Genomic DNA, 18,380 nt, shown 5'->3' on the forward strand with positions numbered 1-18,380 from the left:
TCACTTTCCATCTCCTGGGTTGTGCTAGAAGGCTTCCATGAAGGGAAGGGGCGCTTTCATGTTTTATTTACGGACTCCGCTTCACATCCGCCTCCCGTTAGCCCCCCCTCATCCCCGGTCCGCTTCCTGCCGGAGGGCGACAAGGGCTCCCGCCATGGTCCCGGTAAAGCCACCGGGCAGGAAGTTCAGAACAGCCAGGCCCTCATGCAGGAGTCCATGGTGTCATAGCGGCGCAGCGTCAAAGTAAGTGGGTGAACACCTCCCTCCTCCTCCTCCTCCTCCTCCATCATCTCCGCCTCCTCCACCCCAGGGTTCCAAACCTGGGGGCCGTGGGCCTGAAGGGCCCGCGACACATGCTCTGGAAGATCCTTGTTTTTAAAGCTGCATCTCCATAACCTGGAAAATCATTAAAAGTCTGTTTCAGAAATTCAATCTAAAGAGTGAAACTGGTCCATGGTGCAGATTTACTGCAGGCATTTCACAGCGTTTGTTTGGATGATCCTCCAGCAACAGAAAATCCAGAATCCCCTTTGGATTGAGAATATTCAAACTTTAGCCTACATCAGAATAAAAACTATTGTAAAAAGTTAGTAGGCCTACTGAAAACCATTTCAATCTACAGTACATAAGATAAGCTCAATACAGGCTCAGGTGTCCCATTGCATTACCTGTTGGTTTAACGAATGGAGTTAGTGATCCTGATAATCAGCCGGACACAGAGTTACGTTATTATAAAGGTTTATTGGAATGCTGAGTAGTGACTGATGAGGCAGGCAAGCAGGACCAGACTTGACCAGACCATTTAATGGCTGATGGTGCAGGCAGGGAACCAGAAGACGCAGGCAGTGACGGAGCAGAACAGGTGATGTGGACGGAGGAGCCACCAGAGCGAGTGGCTGGAACTCACGGGGAAACAGGCAACTTTCATCAGAAGAGTCCAGAGCTCACAGGAACTGGTAGAGGCAGCTCACATCACAAAGGAAGATAAGAGCGTTCTGGCAGTGAGTGGATGGCTGAGGCAGGTACAGGTGAACAGGTGAGCAGAGTTGACAGTGATTACTGGCAGCAGGTGGAGCTGATCTGGGCTAATTGACCGGTGACTGAGCTGATTGGATAGTGGCTGATTCAAGTCCAGAATAAACCATAAATCATGACATTTGGTGAGGTCATGCGTCGTTGTCTGGTCATGTGACAGTGGTGCAGGGCAGGATTGGGGGGTGTTTAAAGCATAGAAGCAATGTCAGCGGTGTGGTCGTTGTTTTACGTTGTCTAAAGGGTAGAGAAAATATGCTAAACGCTAAATATAGGGCGTGCTGGTGGAGCAGTGGGTAGTACGACCCATGTAAAGAGGCCTTAGTCCTTGATGCAGGTTCGACTCTGACCTGCGGTCCATTGCTGCATGTCTCTCCCCCTCTTCCTGTCAGCCTACTATATTAAAAAACAAGCCACTAGAGCCACGAAAAAATCTCCAAAAAAAGTAAATAGTGGTTTGTTGATTTTATATCTGTGCATTCCTATTTTTTTAAAATCATGTTAACATGTTCCTTCCGCTTCCCTATCATGCAACACTGCATTGGTGAGCAGAACCAGACGTGACAGATGATTAATGGCTGACGATGCAAGCAGCCAGGGATGAGTAGCAGTCCAGAGGATGCAGGCAGTGACAGAGCAGAACAGGCCATGTGGACCGGAGAACCACCAGAACGGGCTGAGCAGGCGTCTGGGACTCATGAGGAGAGAGGCAGAACTGCAGCATGCAGACACTGGCAACTATTACCAGAAGAGTCCGGCTGGCTGAGCACACAGGAACTGGCAAATTAAACGTATCCTATGTAAAAAAAATGTTATTAAATCACATGAAGGAAATGACTCTATATTATAGGAATTATTCAAACAGATGGCAAACTGGGTACTATTACATTGTAATAAAGCCTTTTTGTTTCTAAAACCCCCGTTAGACATGAAATAGTCAACATCAACAAGAAAACTGATCTGTTAAAGTGACGGCTGGCCGTCTTTCATGGAGCTATGACCAAACTACATAATTAATAAAAATAGGAATAAACTAAATGGCAGGTTTAGCAATGAAAGCCTATCTTTTCTTTTGAAATAAACTTCAAACAGTAGTTCTTCATATGCAAATTGGATTCTTGTTTAGGGGGTTGGTATTATCCAGGCTCGGGAGGCTTTGTGTGTGAAGTAATCAAAAGATCCATTTATTATTATTTTCTATCCCATTTATGCAAGGGGGTAATTGGATACATCACACAAAAACTCTATTGGAAACATCTTACCCTAGTTGCAGATGGAACTGATTTTAGTTAGAGAGGCACATTAAAGAGGTGAAGGAACAAAAAAGGAAAATAAAAATAACCCCAAAATACAAATTTTTATTTAATATTATGAAATTTGCACAAACCAGTTATGCAATAACTGGATTAAAAACATTTAAATGGACCCAGGGAGAAGCTGTTGATTTTCTTCCCCTGTCAGCTTTAAGCTTTCTGGAAAAGTTCTGCATTTGTACAAAATGAGAGGAATTCATTGACTTTTATCTCATAAGCTGACAGAACCGCTCTTCAGAAACATCCAAAATGTCTCCTTTGTGTAAATTTCAGAAAAGTAGAAAACCAAGGGGGCGTGGAGAGTTAATCCTGAGTCCCAACATGTCGCTGTTCTTTTAGAACCACTAAACCGGACTGAACCGAACCCAAGCTGAGGAATTATGACTGAAAAAGTCCAATCGGCCGTCACCTCAGCTTAACGCTCTTATTTTTGTCCAGCTTTAGTGGCTTGTGAGCATATTGAGTCCCTTGACATGGGAAATCTGAAAAGTGTGGCGTGTTTGTTTTCAGCCTGTGAATCGTACCGTGGTAGAATCAAGGACTCTGGGATGTGTCTCCATGCACAGGTCCAGGTGCAGATGCAGCGATTTCAAAGCCCTGCCACACATTCTTTAATGCATCGCCTGAATCTCTGTCTGCTCTGTGACTTGGCCATTCTAACAATAGTGTGCTTAGATCTACACCACCCCTCTGCAACCCAGGCTCTAGGTTTCTATCCAGAAGAAACATTCCCACCAGACAGGGCGGGGGGCGGGGCGGGGCGGGGCGGGGGGTCACACTGTGCAATGGGTTCTGATGAGCTGCCGCGCCACCTCTGTGTTCCCACTGGCCTGGTAGATGAGTGACAAGTTAAAAGCAATCTCCCTCCTCAGGTCGGCCTGGTCGTCTGGAATGCCCTGTGAGGGGGGAAGGGGGGGAAGCTTGAATGAAACCATCACCATTAAGTTGGATTAGAATCTGTTGACCAGGCAGGAGCCAGGCCATGAGCAGCGTAGTGCACCTACCTCCAGTTTCCAAGCAGGGGTCAACAGGGCCTTCTGGTAATAATGTATGGCCAGGTGCGTGAGGCCCATCTGGTGCAGCGCCCGGCCCAGGTTGTACATGCTCTCCTGGCAGAGCCCGCGCAGCTCCACGTACCGCCACAAGAAGGTGAACCCCTAAACACGGCCAAATGCATTCTAAACGCCCGATCGGCTGCAGAGAAGCCGAGAGGAACAATAGTGCTAGAAAGACGAGACGGAAACGTGTACCTGCAGTATGAGCGCGTGCCGCTTGGCCACGTACTTCTGGGCCGCCATGTGGAAGTAGGTGAGCCCCACGTAGAGGTGGTGCAGCGGGTTCTCAGGGTGGGTCCTTAAAGCCTGAGCGTACTGGCCTGAAAAACACAAACGTATCAAACGAGAACATTTTCAGTCAATGGGATCATCTGCAGCCCATTTAAGGAGCAGTAGAACAACTGCATCTGCAGGTTAGCTTCTACATACAAAAGGTCTACGTATATTTGTTCAAATAAAGAGAAATCGTCTTCAAACATGCTCCAAATTTAAGCAGACATTTCTGCTGCCTTGTTGTGAACTTTCAGCGCGTCCTGAAGGTGTCAGAGTGCAGATGCAGACGGAAACACCTTCTCTTCAAAAAACAAGCGGCCGATACGGTGGTTTTCAGACACGCCCCTGTTCCTCAAGGGATTACAAGCAGCAGCACAAACGTTCTCAAGATCCACAGAACCCATGCGACCGACTCAGTTCCACGCGGTTAAAGCAGCAACTGTCCTTAGGCCAGTGGTGCAGTCTGGACTACAGTAATAACGTCATATTATGAGTAAACTAACATCCCACACAGGACCACACTGCAAAAACTGAGCTAAAAAGTACATTTTTCTTGAAATCTGTATATTGTTCCTTGATTTGAGCAGCTAAATAAGACTATTTGCCAGTTGAATGAGCATTTTTACCCCTAAAATAAGATAATTAGATACCCTGCACTTGAAATAAGATTATTTGCACAGGCAAATAATCTTATTTGCCTGTGCAAATCAAGGTAAAATACACTAATTTCAATAAAATGGTACTTATTTTAGTTCCCTTTTTGCAGTGCACCGCTCCTGATGTTTCAGCTCCCTATTCATTCTAATCACCACGCCTAAAACATGAAATATTCCTTCCCAAACACATTTTTGACTCAAGCAGCATCATTTGCAATGAAACATGAGCGCTGCGTTTGTGCGGCGTACCCAGAGCGTGCTTGAAGCTTCCCGACACCATGGCGTTGTGTCCAGAGAGGACGCACAGTGCGTGGTTGTCAGGGTGCTTCAACAGCTGCCGCAGACAGAAGCGATGGTGACGCTGGTGCTGGGAGGAGATGGTCACCTGGGGAGGACGACAGAAAACACACACGGCCCAGTCAGCACGCTGCGACCCGTACCGGGCACGCCGTCTCTGTGACGCTGAAGGCAAACAAAGGTACCTGGTTAAAGACGTTCCAGTACTGAGGCAGGTCTACGTTTTCTATGATCATTAACCTGGTGGCGAGAAGAAAAGCGTTTAAAGGAAGAGGCGGGAAGCCACCGTGGGACACGCCCTGCTTCTAATCTGAGACCTGATGTAGTTGTACGCCTTGTAGAAGTCGTGGTTCAGGACGGTGGAGGAGAGGCCGATGAACTCCAGCTCCTTCCTCTTGGGCTTGTTGTCGTAGAAGGAGTAGAACTCCATGGCCGACTCCACCAGGAGGTTGGCCTCCTCGTAGCGCTTCACCTCGCACAGCCCCTGCAGGCAGCTCAGCAGCAGCTCCCACCAGTCCTCTTTGGATAAAACGTTGGTCTTACCTAAACACACGGATTCGATGGGACGGACTTCAGGACAAGCCGCCCGAGTTTGGACCGGAGCTTTCCACATGCAGAAAACTTATTTTAAATGACAAAAGCTGAATTTAACTAAAAAAATCCCCTTAAACACTCCTGACAGAAATCTCCAGTGGTGAAATGTTTGTTAACCCTTCAGATGCCTTTATTGTCATAAAAGCTAGGTTTTAAGCAGATGGAACTCGCTACAATGACTTCGTCTGCACGACCTGTCAAAACAATCATCTAATGGCGGCCATGTTGGATCCTTACACATGTTGTCCATGTAGGCGCTCTCGTGGTCGGCGATTTCTGGCTGCACGTCTTGAACCTTCACCAGCCTCAGGTGTTTCTGTCCCCCCAGAGTCACGGAGCGGACGCACACCATGGCCCGTTGCATGGCGACCTGCAACACGCACACACGTCACCTGGCATGCTTCCCGCGTATGGGGGAGGGGGAGCTCTGCTCCGGGTAGGGGCGCTACCTTTAGAAGCATGGAGATCATGGTGATCATGGCGTCCAGGTAGTCCTGCATCTGGCCCTGGGTCTTCAGCAGCGTGGAGCGGTGCAGCAGCAGCTTCAGTTCCTAAAAGGTGCAACACAGGAAAAACCAGTGACATGTTTTCCAGCCTGATTCTGCTTCCTAGTTTATCACGACAACCATTTATCCAAAGATCTCTAGCAGTTCTGAAGACGGAATAATAATAAAAAAATTGAAAATGTCTGAAGAAATTTAGACGGGGCCTGCCGTCCTAACTGTAAGAGTTAACGTTGCCAATCTCAGATTCCTACGTTCATCACAGCCACTGCAGTGGGCGTCGAAAAGTGCCATGCTAAGTCAATGGAGCCTGTCCCTGACCTGTAGTAACCTCTGGCCAGCAGAGCTCCGTTGTCACAGAAACTCACAGCTGTAGCTCTCTATCTTATTTATCATTACCTTTATCATGTGGGAGACTGGGTGGATAGTGTGATTTTGCTGTCTGGAACAATTCTGCAGCACATAGCAGGGGCAAAAAAGGGTTAAAAATGGATATCTGACACCTCATAACTTGGAGATGCTTTAACCAGTCTGGGCCACATTTATTGTGGAGCTTTCTCTGCAAAGGCAGTACAAACCTGGCTAAGCAGATGTTGGTAAGACCTTCCTAGGGCTACTTCCAGTTAGCAACATGCTAACCGTTAGCCGCTAACATGGTTTTGTTAATTTGGTTCAAATCCTCTACTGGGAAGTGCCTCAAAAAGGGAGAAAATACTAAAGGTCAGATCGGCCTCCTTTAGCAACTTAGCCTCACCAATTCTGGGCCCAGAACTCAGCATTTGACCAAAATGGTGGTTAGTGCCATTTCCCACAGGTGGGATGCATAAGTATGCATAACTGTAGTAATACATAGGCCACAGACAGGATTAAACATAGAGCCCATTCATTCCTATAGGATTTTTGGGCGTGTTTTTTCACTAATTACGTCGCCATGGTAACTCAAAATGGCATGTAGTACAAAAAGCACACTTCACGGGACTGAGATGCACATTTTGATATATACATTGTGGGGGTAGAAAACTATAACAGTGAGTGTCCCTCACTGGTATTTGACCTCCTGCATGGAAGGCAGAGCCCTTGCAATGTGCTATACATCAGGCATTGTCTCATTGTGAGACACTGGCAACACTTTGCCTCAGACAGCACCCCAAATCTCCGGAACCGGAAGGGCTACAGATATAATTTGTAGTGCACCTAATTCGGAACGGGTAGGGGAACAAGACTATCTGTTTTTGTGGAAAATATTTTAATATAGGGGCAAAAAATATATATTACAAAAATGGCCAAATGCTCGCTCTGGTGGCTCCTCCGTCCACATCGCCTGTTCTGCTCTGTCACTCCCTGCGTCTTCTGGTTCCCTGCCTGCACCATCAGTCATTAAATCGTCTGGTCAAGTCTGGTCCTGCTTGCCTGCCTCATCAGTCACAACTCAAAAATGGCCAAATGCCCTAAACAAGGTCCTGAACAAATCACTATAACTGAAAAAGTATAAGAGATATCAAAATAATTCTTCCACCGTCAGTATCAGCAGGCTTTGGAGAACACTGGTGGTTATTTTTATGTTTGTATAAAAATCAGTGTAGGGGTGGCGACGATGTGAAAAAGTGGATTACGTGGAAGGATTTGAGTCTGAAGCTGTATCAGCGATTTGCAGATTTCTTACTGTCGAACAAACCCTTCCTGTGGCAAAACCGTAAGAGTTATCCACAAAATTCATTTTCAAGACAGCTCCATAGAAAATCAATGGGGAGCGTTTTGACTTTTTGGCGCTCTGGAGTGATTTGAAAAAGATCTATAAATTGAAATTGCAATTGAAATTCCTCATTGAAATTGCAATAGCAGGCCCCACTAAACGTGTATAGCGGTTCAACTTGGTCCCAAAGAGCAGGGCCTGACCTTCTGTGCAGCGGATGAATCCTGTGCCAGGGTTTCTCCGTCATACATGGACTCCAGCGCTTTGAGGGCGCGGTCCATGCGGCCTAGCTGCTGCTGCAGCGTGGCCAGAGACAGCCGGGCCTCCAGGTGCAGCGGCGCCATCTCCACCACCTTGGTGTAGCTCTCTGCGGCCTCCTGCATGTGGCCCAGGGCCTTCAGACACTCTGAAACCCCGGAGCACAAAGGACATCAGTCCCAGACCCGCTGTCCCCGTCCTGCGAAGGGGAAAACAGGAACAAACGCTCCCCAGACCGACCGCCGCTCGTTCTCATGCAAACATTTCATTCATTTTAAGAACCAGGAACCAATGGGAGAGTGGTAAAAAATCAGGAAGCAAAGAAAGAAGGACAGAAGCTGCCGTCTCCTACCTGCGTGCCGCAGCCAGACCACGGCCAGGTCGTACTTCTCAGAGACGGCGAGGGCCGACAGCAGAGGCAGGGCCGACGTGTAGCGGCCCTGCTCCAGGTACGCCTCTGCTACGTCCAGGTACAGGTCTCCGATCTCCTCCGTGCTCTGCTCCGTCAAAGACGCCACTAGATCCTGCGGGGAGCAACAGTCTCCAGTAAAGCGGGCTCCACGGTCTCTAAAGCAACGGCAGGCACAAAGCGGCAACTCGTCCTCACCTCGGATGGGTCGAAGGCGTTCAGGTGGATGAGGCAGACGATCAGCTTGGCCCGCAGGTCCACCGGGACGCTGTCTGGTACCTGGACATCCAGAATTTCCCCTGAGGGAGCGTCACGCCAACACGCCATTAGAAATACCATATTAACTATTTGAAAATCAGCAGCAATGTAAAACAACACGGCAAAAAAGGCCACAAGTTTTCTACTCCTCGTCATCAGGATCTGGGGAGAGTCAGGTTCTGGCTGATAAATGGACACGTCACATGAGACATCCCGCTGGAACCGGACCAGTACTTCAGGAATGACTTCAGGGTTTTAAACAGCTTAGACCCTACAGAACAAGGTAATGAGACACAAACTGTTCTCTGTGTAAAGTGAGAGGTGGCGCCGCCTGGTGGCAGACAGAGGAAGCTGCTGCTCTGCAGAATCTAGATTGGCCTCCATTGTCTCCTTCTTTAAACTGGTTCAAATTCTGAAAAAGGCCTCTGCAGCGCTCAAAGCCAAGCGTCTTACTGAAGTGGAGGCCTCTGCTGGCGAGGAGCGGGCTAAGATCCCTCAGCAACAACACCAGAAGTTGGTGTCCAGCCATGAATCACTGGGGAAGCAGGTCAGACATGCAGAAAGCTGCTCTGCTAGCAGCTAAAGATGAGGGTTTAAAAGGTGTGGAAAGTGAAGGAAAAGTCTGATTTCATGCCAGCCTTACGGTTTCATGAGGCGACACCAACAGATCTTTCTGTCTATGCTCATCAAGACATTAGGCCTCTCATCTGATGCCAGACTGTGGAAGAAAACCAGTCAAACTCACGAGTGTCCTCTGCTGCACTGTCCTCCGCTACTGTGTCCCTCTCTGCCACCTTGATGTCCCCCGATGCAGTGTCCCCCTCTGCCGTGGCGTCCCCCGCTGCGTCCCTCTCTGCCACCTTGACGTCCCCCTCCACCGCCGTGGCGTCCCCCTCCGCCGTGGCGTCCCCTGCGCTGCTGGACTTCGTGTCCTCTTCCTCTCCCTTCACGTCTTTCTGAGGCCCGCCGGCGGTGCCGCCTTCTGACGGGGACTTTGCTCGAATCAACACGACGTCTGCAAATTTGACCAGAACCTAGCGAGACAGAAGCACGAGTAAGACGGAGCGCACTCTTCCTCCTTACTCCGTGCAGCCGCACGCGCACCGACCTGCAGGGCCTTCTCGTACCGCCGGCTGCAGATGTAGAGCTCGGCCGCCATGTTGGTGAAGTCGTCGCTGACCAGGTCGGGGTGTCGGGCCAGACCGTCCTCGATCACGCTGAGCGCTGAGGGCAGGTCGTTGCTCTCGTAGTAGCTCCTGCGACACGGACACATGAAACGCTGCTTCTCTGGCCGGCGAGCGAGTGTATTCAGCTAAAAACAAAAAAAGGCGTTACTTAGCCATGTCCTTGGACAGCTGCATGAAGTGCTCGCCGTCCTCCAGAGCCAGCAGAGACAGGATCTTGCGGTAGCCGTCCATGCACTGCTTATGCTCCCCCAAACGCATGTGGAGGCTGGAACGCTCCCACAGGTAGCGCACGTTGGTGGGGTCGTACTTGATGGCTGTGGGGGGGTTCAGAGTTACACATGTCTGTCGACTAAGACAGAAGACTTAGACCACAGTCTGCTGATCACGTTACCGATTCACCAGCCAGACACGTGTGTTTAGAAGATGCTGCTAAGAGAGTCATGATCCTCAGAGAGACCCGCCGGGCCGCTCAGGGAGGAAGAGGCCATGACTCCATTGGAGTAACATAAAAAGCCCAATTTTAGCTTCAACTCTGAAGCAAAGAGCTTCAGTTCTGGAGAGCCGTCCTGTGGTCTCCTGGAACTACAACAACGTAGTTGGCCATAATGACCATCCTCACATTAAGAGGAAAAAGACACATTTCTAGGATATTAACTGGAAAGCCAGTGGTGGAGGCATCATGTTGGCTGCAGGAGGGACTGGTGCACTTCACCACACATTTTGCACTGAAAACGAGAGCTGAATCAAGGTGGCCTGCTAACTAGAGATCGACTGAAAAAATGGTTTTATAACAGTCTAAGCGATGTGTGCCGGCGGTTTTTGGGGACGATTCTTGAGGCAGATATCGTTTGTTTTTCTTCCCCGTTTACGTGATAAAAATGACGCAGAGACAACAAACGTTACACGAGTCTGAAAAGTGACTTTAAAGCAGCTAGTATTAACAATCAGCTTCAGATGGTTGAGAAGCTTCACATGGCCTGGCCAATGCATCGGTGGACCGTCTTATAAACGCAGAGCGTGTCTGGAGCTTTGAGGCTGCAGGCAGGAAGCAGACAGGCTGACCTTTGCTGTAGCAGATGATGGCCTGCCGGATGTTGTCCTGCTCCAGGGACAGCTCGGCCAGCCGGATCCACTCCTCGCAGTCTGAGGGGTTGAGGTGGGCGGCGATGAGCCCGAACTGCAGCGCCTTGTCCACGTCTCCGTTGTCCTCGTAGATCATGGCCAGCGTGGAGAACGGCTCGTAGGCCAGAGGAGCTGAGGACACCAGGTTAGGACATGAGGTTAGGACATGAGGTTAGGACACACAGCTGTATGCAGAGAGGCTTAGAAAGAATGAAAACGGCTCCTTACATTGTCTGATGATCTCCATGCACATCAAGATGGCGTCCTCCTTCTCCCCGCGAGCGTAGCGGATGTTGGCCTCTCCCATCAGGCCCCTGAGAGCCTGGGGCAGCTTGCTGCCATGGCGACGCCCCTGGAAGAGCCGGCCAGGTCAGTAAAGACGCGACGAAGGGAGGCGGGGGACCTTCCTGCTCCTTCTCACCTTCATGTACCTCTTGTTCTCCCGGTTCAGCTCCATCTCCAGTTTGAACACGTCTCCGACCGTCATGTCCTCCTCCTCCTCCTCCTCTTCCTCCTTCAGCTTGCTCCTCAGGCTTCTTTTCCCACTTCTTCTGCCCCCTTGCCTCGGCCTCCTCTTCGTTTCCTTGGTCGCCTCCTTGGTCTCCTCTTCCTCCTCCGCATTGTAGTCCCTGTCCTCTTCATCGTCAACGTAGCTCAAGCTGTCCTCCTCCTCCTCCTCTTCCTCCTCTGAAGACGGAGCTTCTACCGTTTCCCCCAGAATGGAAGCGAAGGCCTGCTGGACTCCCGGGCTGACTCCGTCCTCTGAGAAGACACACGGCTTCATGAAATCAGGAGCTCTACCTGAATCACATGACCTACACAATCACCTGGAAGGCTGCGGGCCAGTCAGCCGTCCAGCAGACAGACAGCCACGCCCGCTATAAGCACGGCGTGGCTAAATATAACCTTTAATAATAAAACTAAACATCCAATATAAATAAACGTCAGTTTTTTTGCTATACTTGACATGGTTGATCCATTTTATGGAGATCTTCTACATAAATCTAGAGCTAAATAATAGAGGGCTCTGTGAGGAGGGCCAGAGAAAGGTGCTTGTTTCGTGGGAAGGCTGCGTGTTCCTCGGTACCAATCCCACAGACGGCCTGCCTGAGTCCCTGAGCAAGACCCTTAGGCCCAGATTGCTCCCCGAGGGCCACACAGCAGCAGCCACTGCTGCCTAAGGGTTAAATGTAGGAGACACATTTCACTACTGCACATTATCATAAATAAAAGTGACTCTGGTGAAAAAGACTGAAAGAGAGAAAAGGATTGGCTCTGAACCAGGAGCACCTGAAGGGCGGCTGCTTTGTCATCTTACCAATGGCTGCCTTTGCTTGTGCCGAGGTGGAAGGTTTGCTTTCGTCTTCTTCAGGTTCTTCTGACTCCTGCTGAGACACGGGACAGGGACCATCAGACCCCGTGGTGACAGGAACCACATCAGCTCTGCAGCCTGTGGACCTCCCACACGGGCTCTTCATAACTTTGGCTACAAATTCTATTTTTATTATGGAAATTCAATGTAATAATGATAGTAAATGCAGGTTTTATCTTGGAATAATTGCTTTTAATTTTCACAACAGAAGAGTCAGTAATATTTCATTGGAAATCAATATTTTTTCATTATGTTGGAAACTATGATTTTTTTTAACATCATCTATAAATATCAACATCCCGTACATTCTCTGAAAGCGCGTTTATTTAACAATGACAACATATTTCCTACAGCAGATCTTTATCTCAAATTATAACTTGTCTTTTTTAAAAGGCCAGACAACATTTGCGGCTCTGAACGAGTTTAATTTAGACTGTAAAGGTAGCAGGCTCCTGAATCGCTCAGCGGTTAACTAAGAACAATCTTACTAAGGGAGGCTCAACAGGTGCATGTCAGCATAAAGGTGCATCATCCTGCACCGTGTTGCCATGGTGATTAATTAAATTGAATGAAAAGTCGGAGGTTTGGGCCACTGAGCAACATTAAAATCCCCTTTCTCCTTAGCAGCCAGGACGCAGGTGCAGGATGGACCTAACCACAGGTCACTCCACAGGTCCCACCATGTTCTGGACCCATTCAGGTATGGTGGCCCCTGGAGCTCTGACTCCAGCTGCTGTGCACACCGAGGCAATCTCCCACTGATGCTGCAGGTATCAATGCCATGCTAAGACAGAGCGCTCTGTGTCAGCGATGTATAATTTGACCATAAATGCTCTTTTGATGGCATCCTTTAATCCTTGAGATGCGCCTGTTGGTAAAACGGTGAGGTTTACCTCCGTCTTCCGCTCATCCCTCCTTCTGTCGAACTCTTCGAAGGTTATTCTGCCTTCCAGGTAATCGATGAGCTCCGCGCTGAACCCCGACATTTCCACCCAGGTTACAAGATCAGCTTCATCGGGTAAACGGCATCGCAGTGGGCAGCAGGGACAGACGCTACCGACATGTTTTCACGTGAGTTTATTGCTTTCCGGGGGCATAAATAGCAGGAAACACCGCGATGTTTGGCCGCACACCGCCACCTAGCGCCCCGGAGGGTGTAGGACAGGAGCGATGGCCAAACACAGCATCAATAGCTGCTGACTCACACACACACACACACACACACACACACACACACAAGAGGAAACAACACTTTTATTTCACTACTTATTGGACAAGAGTAAACAAAAAAAATATTGTCATACAGTAATCAGCGATACTTTTCTGCACCTTGGATTAAATGAAGTTTCCTATGATTCTACCAACCTTGCATTATTTGTAGCAGTTCTCAGGCATACCAAACAAAAACAAACAAACAAACAAAAAGAATCTTTAGTAGATTTCAGTCGTACATGTTTAAAAAAAACACCATGGCTGAGGTATACATTATGTGGAGGGCCTGCTTAGTTTGCCTCCAGTGAAACCATGCTGTAGCCTGCATCAGAGAACTATTTGGCATTTTGTATCTTATTTTTTAGTGTTTACCTTGTGTATATACAATTAGGCACACCATGCTAGTACCAGGTGGGACACTGTCGACTCTTCAAAGATGCCTTCCTTCTTCTTGTTTCACAAGGTATTGGAAACATTGCTAAGTGAATTGTGGAGTTATTGCCTTAGGAATCAATTCCTTTTTCACAGCCAAGGGGTCCTGCTCGTTGTTGAAGGTATTTTTTTCCTCCTTCAGAGCCAGGTGCTTTGACTTCCTAAAATAAGCTAGCTGGAAATCCTTGGTTCAAATCCCTATAGGTGACTCTGCCGTGCTCAGAGGTGATTTAAGGTTGAAGCAGGAGCTCCTGGGTTCATATCCCAGCAGTCCCCCTGCCAATGCCACGCTGCCAACGTTTAATAGCTCTGTCAAAGGAGTAAGGAGGTTTAAGTCCTTTCTCTGCTTGTACCCCTTCACAGATTTATTACCAGAAAGTTTGTGCCTCTTTGTCTTTGCGTTGGACTCTATCATCAAGGCTCCTTCAATTGCTATCGTTGCTCATGTCTCCTGATGCTTTGGGAAATGACCACCTAGGAAGTGAGATGTGCTGCCTGGCTTGGACTTAACAGCCTCAGGTCAATGCTGTAGCTTTCATTAGAAAAGGACAAGGCAGTTAGCTCTGTAAAATGGTAGCTATACAAAGATCTTTATCAGTGGAGGTCAGAGCACCTGTTTCCTACATAGAATATCCTGATGCATCGTTCCTGTCAGAACAAATTGTAGCGCTTGTGTTGTTAATACTTAATGTGTTTAGGAAGTTCCTTTTTCACGTCCCCTGAGATTTTGGAAAATGATCTGAAGATGTATTGAGGTTCTGTGGCTTAGTTGGTCATTATGCCTGTCCTGTAATTAGGAGGTCCTGGGTTCAAATCCCAGCAGTACCTGTGGCTCATTCTGCCTCTCCCATAGAGGCTTTGCAGTTGAACTTGAGGCTCTTATCTTCACTAGACATGTAAAAAAAAAAAGAAAGGAATAAGTTGCTAAAGGCATTAAATATTAGCTCTTAGTGACGTCATTTTAGAAAAAAATATTAGAATTTCCCAAATTGTAATTTTTTTCTTAGAGTTTTACCTCGGCATGATAAAAGTTGTTCACAAAGCATCCTAAGCCTTCAGACAGCTCCTAATGTGACAAAATGTTAGGAGTAGTGAGGAGGACTTTTAACGAGCCTATGAGCGTCTCAAGCAGGGAAGATGGTGGAAACAGAGCGAGCTGATTGGCTGATCCACCACCTACACACTGGAGGAAATGAGCACAGAAACTTTTAACAATCATACAATCATTAAAATGTTGATGAGATCAACTTTGTTATCCCCATAGAGGGAAATTAATTAGTTTTAGCAGCTTGACGGGTTTAAAGGTGCAACTAGTGACGTCATTTTACTGAGGATAAATAAAAATTAATAAATGTTACTCCCCGCCGGGGAATCGAACCCCTGTCTCCCGCGCGAGCATGGAGAATAGTTTAGCTAAACCACCGTTTACCATTCATTTTCTGTGGTAGTCCTAAACCAGTATGGACATAATACACTTTTCGGCCACAAGCGACATTTTGGGGACAAGGAAAGCAACACAACAGCTCTGGGACACAGAACATGTCTCCTTTCTAAAAACGTATGATAGCTGTTTATACCAGACTATGAGTGTTTAAATAGCTGAACCTGGCAGCTTTAGGCATCAACAAATTATCCCCAAGGAAGAACCAGACGTGGTAAAGTCCACAGTCCTCCTTTCTTCTTTAACTTTTCTGTGATTTCACACAAAGAAGTTGTATGAGGTGTAACCTTAAAAAAAGGTATCATAATCTTACTGTCAGGGGAAGACCCAGGACACGCTGGAGGGACTATGTCTCTCTGCTGGGAACGCCTTGGGATTCCTCCTGAGGAGCTGGCCCAAGTGGCTGGGGAGAGGGACGTCTGGGCCTCCCTACTGAAGCTGCTACCCCCGCGACCCGACCCTGGATAAGAGGGACAAGACGGACGGACTGTCAGAATTATAAAAAGGATAATCTAAAAATCCAAAAAATGTTCTTGTATTTAGCAGATAGGAGAGATTTTGGCTATCCCAACATCAAACATGAAGCTTTCAGTCTATCGTTGTAGACTGTATGTAAATATCTGGTTTCTACTGTATGTAATGAACAACACAGAGGAGTGCATTATTATGAAATTACAGGAAAAATCTGAAAAGTGCGGCATGTCTTTTCTCCAGCACCCCTAAATAAAACACAGTGCAACCAGCTCCAAAAACAAGTCCAGCTGTGAGTAGTTTAATCTGAGCATAGCTGCAACTTTTCTGTTGGAGAACAACGTGTGGAACAGCTAGGAACGTAGCTGATAGGTCAGGGAGAACGTTGTGGAGGAGTTTTAAAAGGGGACACAGTGTTGTAGTTGATGACAGAAGGTGATCATGGAGTTTACTTTTTATTCCTGATAGTAAATGTTTGTTAACGCTGAGGGTTAAAAATAGCCAGGCCACAGCTCCACTATCAGTGCGGCTCTATAACTTAACGTGTGTTATCTTCATCATTCACAGGGGATGATGCTGCATCTGCAGAACGTAAGTCAGTGTCTATTATTTAAAGGACTTACAGTATTCTTCACGTTAGCAAATAATATCAGTCATAACCGGGTATTTTACAGGTATTTTTTACCTGGTATTTTACGGCTTATGGCCGTTCAAGCCAAAGCAAGTCCGACGTTCTCTCTGCTGGATGCTGACTGCATCAACTGGCTCTACCGAGACGGCCGGAGGCTCTGATGCTGCAGCTCCAGGGGAAGTTCTTCAGTCAGGCAGCGGCGACTTATGCAAGGTAGGCTATGGTCTGATTCAAAACACACTGGCTGTTGCCTCGTTTGGATTAGATTGCTGGTCAGTTAATTTTACAAAGATAACAGTGCTAAATGTTTTGGATTTAACTGATATAACAGGATATCAAAACATTCTGTCCACTTCATAATGTTTAGGCTTGAAATTTAAAATTTTAATCTGATGTGGTCTCAACGCTCATAATGCAAGCTTGTCATGTTAAAATGTAAGTTGACTTTAGGATGACGCTGTAACTTTATTTCTAATTTATTTGTTAGGGTGTCAATGTTAAAGAGCTAATGAAAACATTGAGTAAAAGTTTTAAAGTATGTGAAATGTCTTGTACTTAAGTATGGAAATTACTGTAAAAATAGATGTACTCAAGTAATGTAATGAAAAGTATAAGTAAAAAGTAAAACAAAGCAAATGCAATTTGAATGACATTTTTTAGATTTTGGTAAACTTTGAAAGTCAAATTCACTTAAAATAATATAAACAACCAAGTGCAGGAGAAATTTAGATCAAGTTTGGACAGAAAATACAACCTTTTTGTAAGCTTTCAGTTTTCCTTCTTCAAGCAAGGTCAATGCTATACACTTTAAAGGCATACTATGCAACATTTTTCAGTTAATTAATATGTGCCATACCGTTTTGGATGATTAAATGAGTCATTTCAGGTCGAACAAAGGTTTTCTAGGCCGCCCTGGGGGTCTGTGGGGGAAATACCGCACTTGCAAGAGCCCTCGGCCCGCACCCACAGGCTCAGGCTACTATTATTATTATTATTTTTTTTTTTTATTTTATTTTAAATGTTGGCGAGGTGGTAGCGTGAGTTTGGCGAGCCTCGCCAAGATAACACTGCGGGAAGCTTGATGTTCATACCTTCACTGTGTTAGTCATTGTTTGTACTGCCGTTTTTAGAGAAGATGCCTCATTCCTGTGCTGCAATAAATACACACACACACACACACACACACACACACACACATATATATATATATTTGTGTGTGTATGTGTTTATGAATATAAGGATCAATTTGTTAATCTAAACATTGTGGTCTTCATTATTTCATAAAACCGTGTCACATGTGAACCTTTAGGAACAGACTTTTTGGGTGAGTATTAATCCATCCATCCATCCATTTTCCAAAACGCTTAGTCCCTCATGGGGTCGCGGGGGTTGCTGGTGCCTATCTCCAGCGTTCACTGGGCGAGAGGCGGGGTTCACCCTGGACAGGTCGCCAGTCCTGTCGCAGGGCAACACAGAGTATTAAGGGTGAGGGTGAGTATTAAAGAGGTAAAATTAATAATATGAGGAAAAAAAAGTCCTAGGCCATAAAGTAAAAATAAACAAACAAACACAAAAGTGATGATGTTATGATAAAACATCATATTATGAGAATTAAGGGGGAACATTTACCACTTTTCGTTGCGTTCGCCTGTCTGCTAAGCTCAAAACAACCGCGCCTGGCTTGACGGAGAAACCAGAACAGCTGAGCATCTTTACGACAGTGCACTTTTACTTTCGCCCTCTGGGGGGAGCCTCGCTGGAAAATCAACCCCAGTTGCATAGTATACCTTTAAAATTGTACACAACCAAGTGCAGGCAAAGGGGTTGTATACTAAGAACATGGTCAAGTGATAAACCAGGCTTAGTTAACCTACAGGAAGTGGTAAATCTGTTAATAGATACACCTGCAGGCCGGCCAGCTGACAGCTTTGCTAGGGCCCGGGACAACACAGTCTTTTTGTGGAACCCTAATCATACTATTATAACTGCGCAAAGGTCTAAACAAGAGTAGCAACCGCCTCAAATGGTCTAAAATAAATGAAAGCAACAATAACAACGAAATAATGGTAAAAGTGACACTCTCACCTTTTTCAGATTCTTAGCCAGATTCTTAGCCATATATATATATATATATATATATATATATATATATATATATATATATATATATA

At 46.8% G+C, this 18,380-nt stretch overlaps 1 protein-coding gene across 3 annotated transcripts; it reads right to left on the reverse strand.

Moving 5' to 3' along the window:
- Positions 1-2,370: 2,370 nt before the first annotated feature.
- Positions 2,371-13,237, reverse strand: gtf3c3 (general transcription factor IIIC, polypeptide 3). Of its 3 annotated transcripts, none has more exons than XM_021323976.2 (19): positions 12,916-13,237; positions 11,969-12,035; positions 11,072-11,412; positions 10,879-11,002; positions 10,591-10,782; positions 9,677-9,842; positions 9,450-9,597; positions 9,087-9,375; positions 8,282-8,382; positions 8,027-8,198; positions 7,620-7,822; positions 5,670-5,771; positions 5,458-5,590; positions 4,944-5,169; positions 4,812-4,866; positions 4,579-4,714; positions 3,596-3,720; positions 3,350-3,502; positions 2,371-3,241 (listed from the first exon to the last, which is right to left on the reverse strand). In XM_021323976.2, exons 1-19 carry the CDS (start codon positions 13,006-13,008, stop codon positions 3,119-3,121), a joined length of 2,949 nt encoding a protein of 982 aa, XP_021179651.2. In that variant the 5' UTR covers positions 13,009-13,237; the 3' UTR covers positions 2,371-3,118. The 3 variants fall into 3 exon arrangements, with proteins under 3 accessions (XP_021179651.2, XP_021179650.2, XP_021179652.2); XM_021323975.2 differs by having other exon boundaries at positions 11,969-12,038; XM_021323977.2 differs by lacking the exons at positions 11,969-12,035; positions 12,916-13,237 and having other exon boundaries at positions 11,082-11,201.
- Positions 13,238-18,380: the final 5,143 nt, after the last annotated feature.

The sequence above is a fragment of the Fundulus heteroclitus genome, chromosome 24, assembly GCF_011125445.2.
Source record: "Fundulus heteroclitus isolate FHET01 chromosome 24, MU-UCD_Fhet_4.1, whole genome shotgun sequence".
Lineage (NCBI taxonomy): Eukaryota > Metazoa > Chordata > Actinopteri > Cyprinodontiformes > Fundulidae > Fundulus > Fundulus heteroclitus.